At 37.5% G+C, this 973-nt stretch overlaps 1 protein-coding gene across 1 annotated transcript; it reads right to left on the bottom strand.

The window, feature by feature from the left end:
• Nucleotides 1-571: 571 nt before the first annotated feature.
• Nucleotides 572-973, bottom strand: LOC115243273. The gene has a single exon (XM_029820105.1). The coding sequence runs from the start codon at nt 971-973 to the stop codon at nt 572-574; it is 402 nt and encodes a 133-aa protein (XP_029675965.1).

A 973-nucleotide genomic window follows, 5' to 3' on the forward strand; every position in this document is an offset into this window, starting at 1 on the left:
CCCCACTCACCGCTCGTGCGTTAGCGCACTAACTGATAGGTGGCTATCTTACAGTTAAAGTATACCTATTAGTTTACCGACAGGTTTCATTTGACATGTTGTTCCATGATATAAATACCTATTGGGTAGTTACCTCGTAGATAGGTAATATATGAAACATAACAAAAGATGTTCACTTTACCTGCTAAATAGAGACCTTACTTGGTGGTTGGAATACAGAGTAAAATTACCTCTTGGTAATAACAATTTAACCATAGGTAAACTTTACCGATAGATGAAACAACAGATATTGATATTTATCTAATGGGTGATTGACGGGTAAATCTACCAAGAAGTTGGAACAACCGGCCCTGAGAGCTGGCACACTGTATAAAACTAATTATTTCGAGGCAAATTTCTTTTTTTTCTTTATTGACTTAGTGTCTATATTCCATCTAGGCACAGTGTCTGTCTCCTAAACTAATAATAAGCTAAAGAGGCAAGTTTATTTTTCTATTAAATCATTAAATTATGATTATTATTTTTGTTCGACTTTGTCCAGTTCTATCTTTTGTGTCTCTTGTTAACATATTTATAATATATTATTTTTATGTATCCAAGAATTGTGCGTTGCATAAAATCCCAGCCATTTCACATAAACCTCGTTGCCCTTTTTATGTATCACCTTTTCCACGAGATGTACGTCGGGATTAGCAACGCGTTGTAACTCGTATTCGTAAAATCCGCCGGCGACGGAATTTCCGCGCGAATCTTCGAGTACATAAGTCACGGGATTAGTTTCCTGCACTTTAACGATTTTAAACACTTCGGTCGTCCAATCTGGAGTGTAACCTTTGTCAAAGATGGTCTTGAATTTACTCACGCGTACCGGATCGCCTACTTTAAATCTTGCTGGCGCAGCAATCTTTACGTTGCTGTATACCGTATTTAAAAGTTTATCGGCGATCGCGGAGGTAACATCGATAGGCCTCAT

The sequence above is a fragment of the Formica exsecta genome, unplaced genomic scaffold, assembly GCF_003651465.1.
Source record: "Formica exsecta isolate Colony F162 unplaced genomic scaffold, ASM365146v1 scaffold712, whole genome shotgun sequence".
NCBI lineage: Eukaryota > Metazoa > Arthropoda > Insecta > Hymenoptera > Formicidae > Formica > Formica exsecta.

Bases quoted from the DNA above. Each gene is read 5' to 3' on its own strand.
- LOC115243273 (XM_029820105.1), bottom strand. From the start codon at position 973: ATGAGGCCTATCGATGTTACCTCCGCGATCGCCGATAAACTTTTAAAT.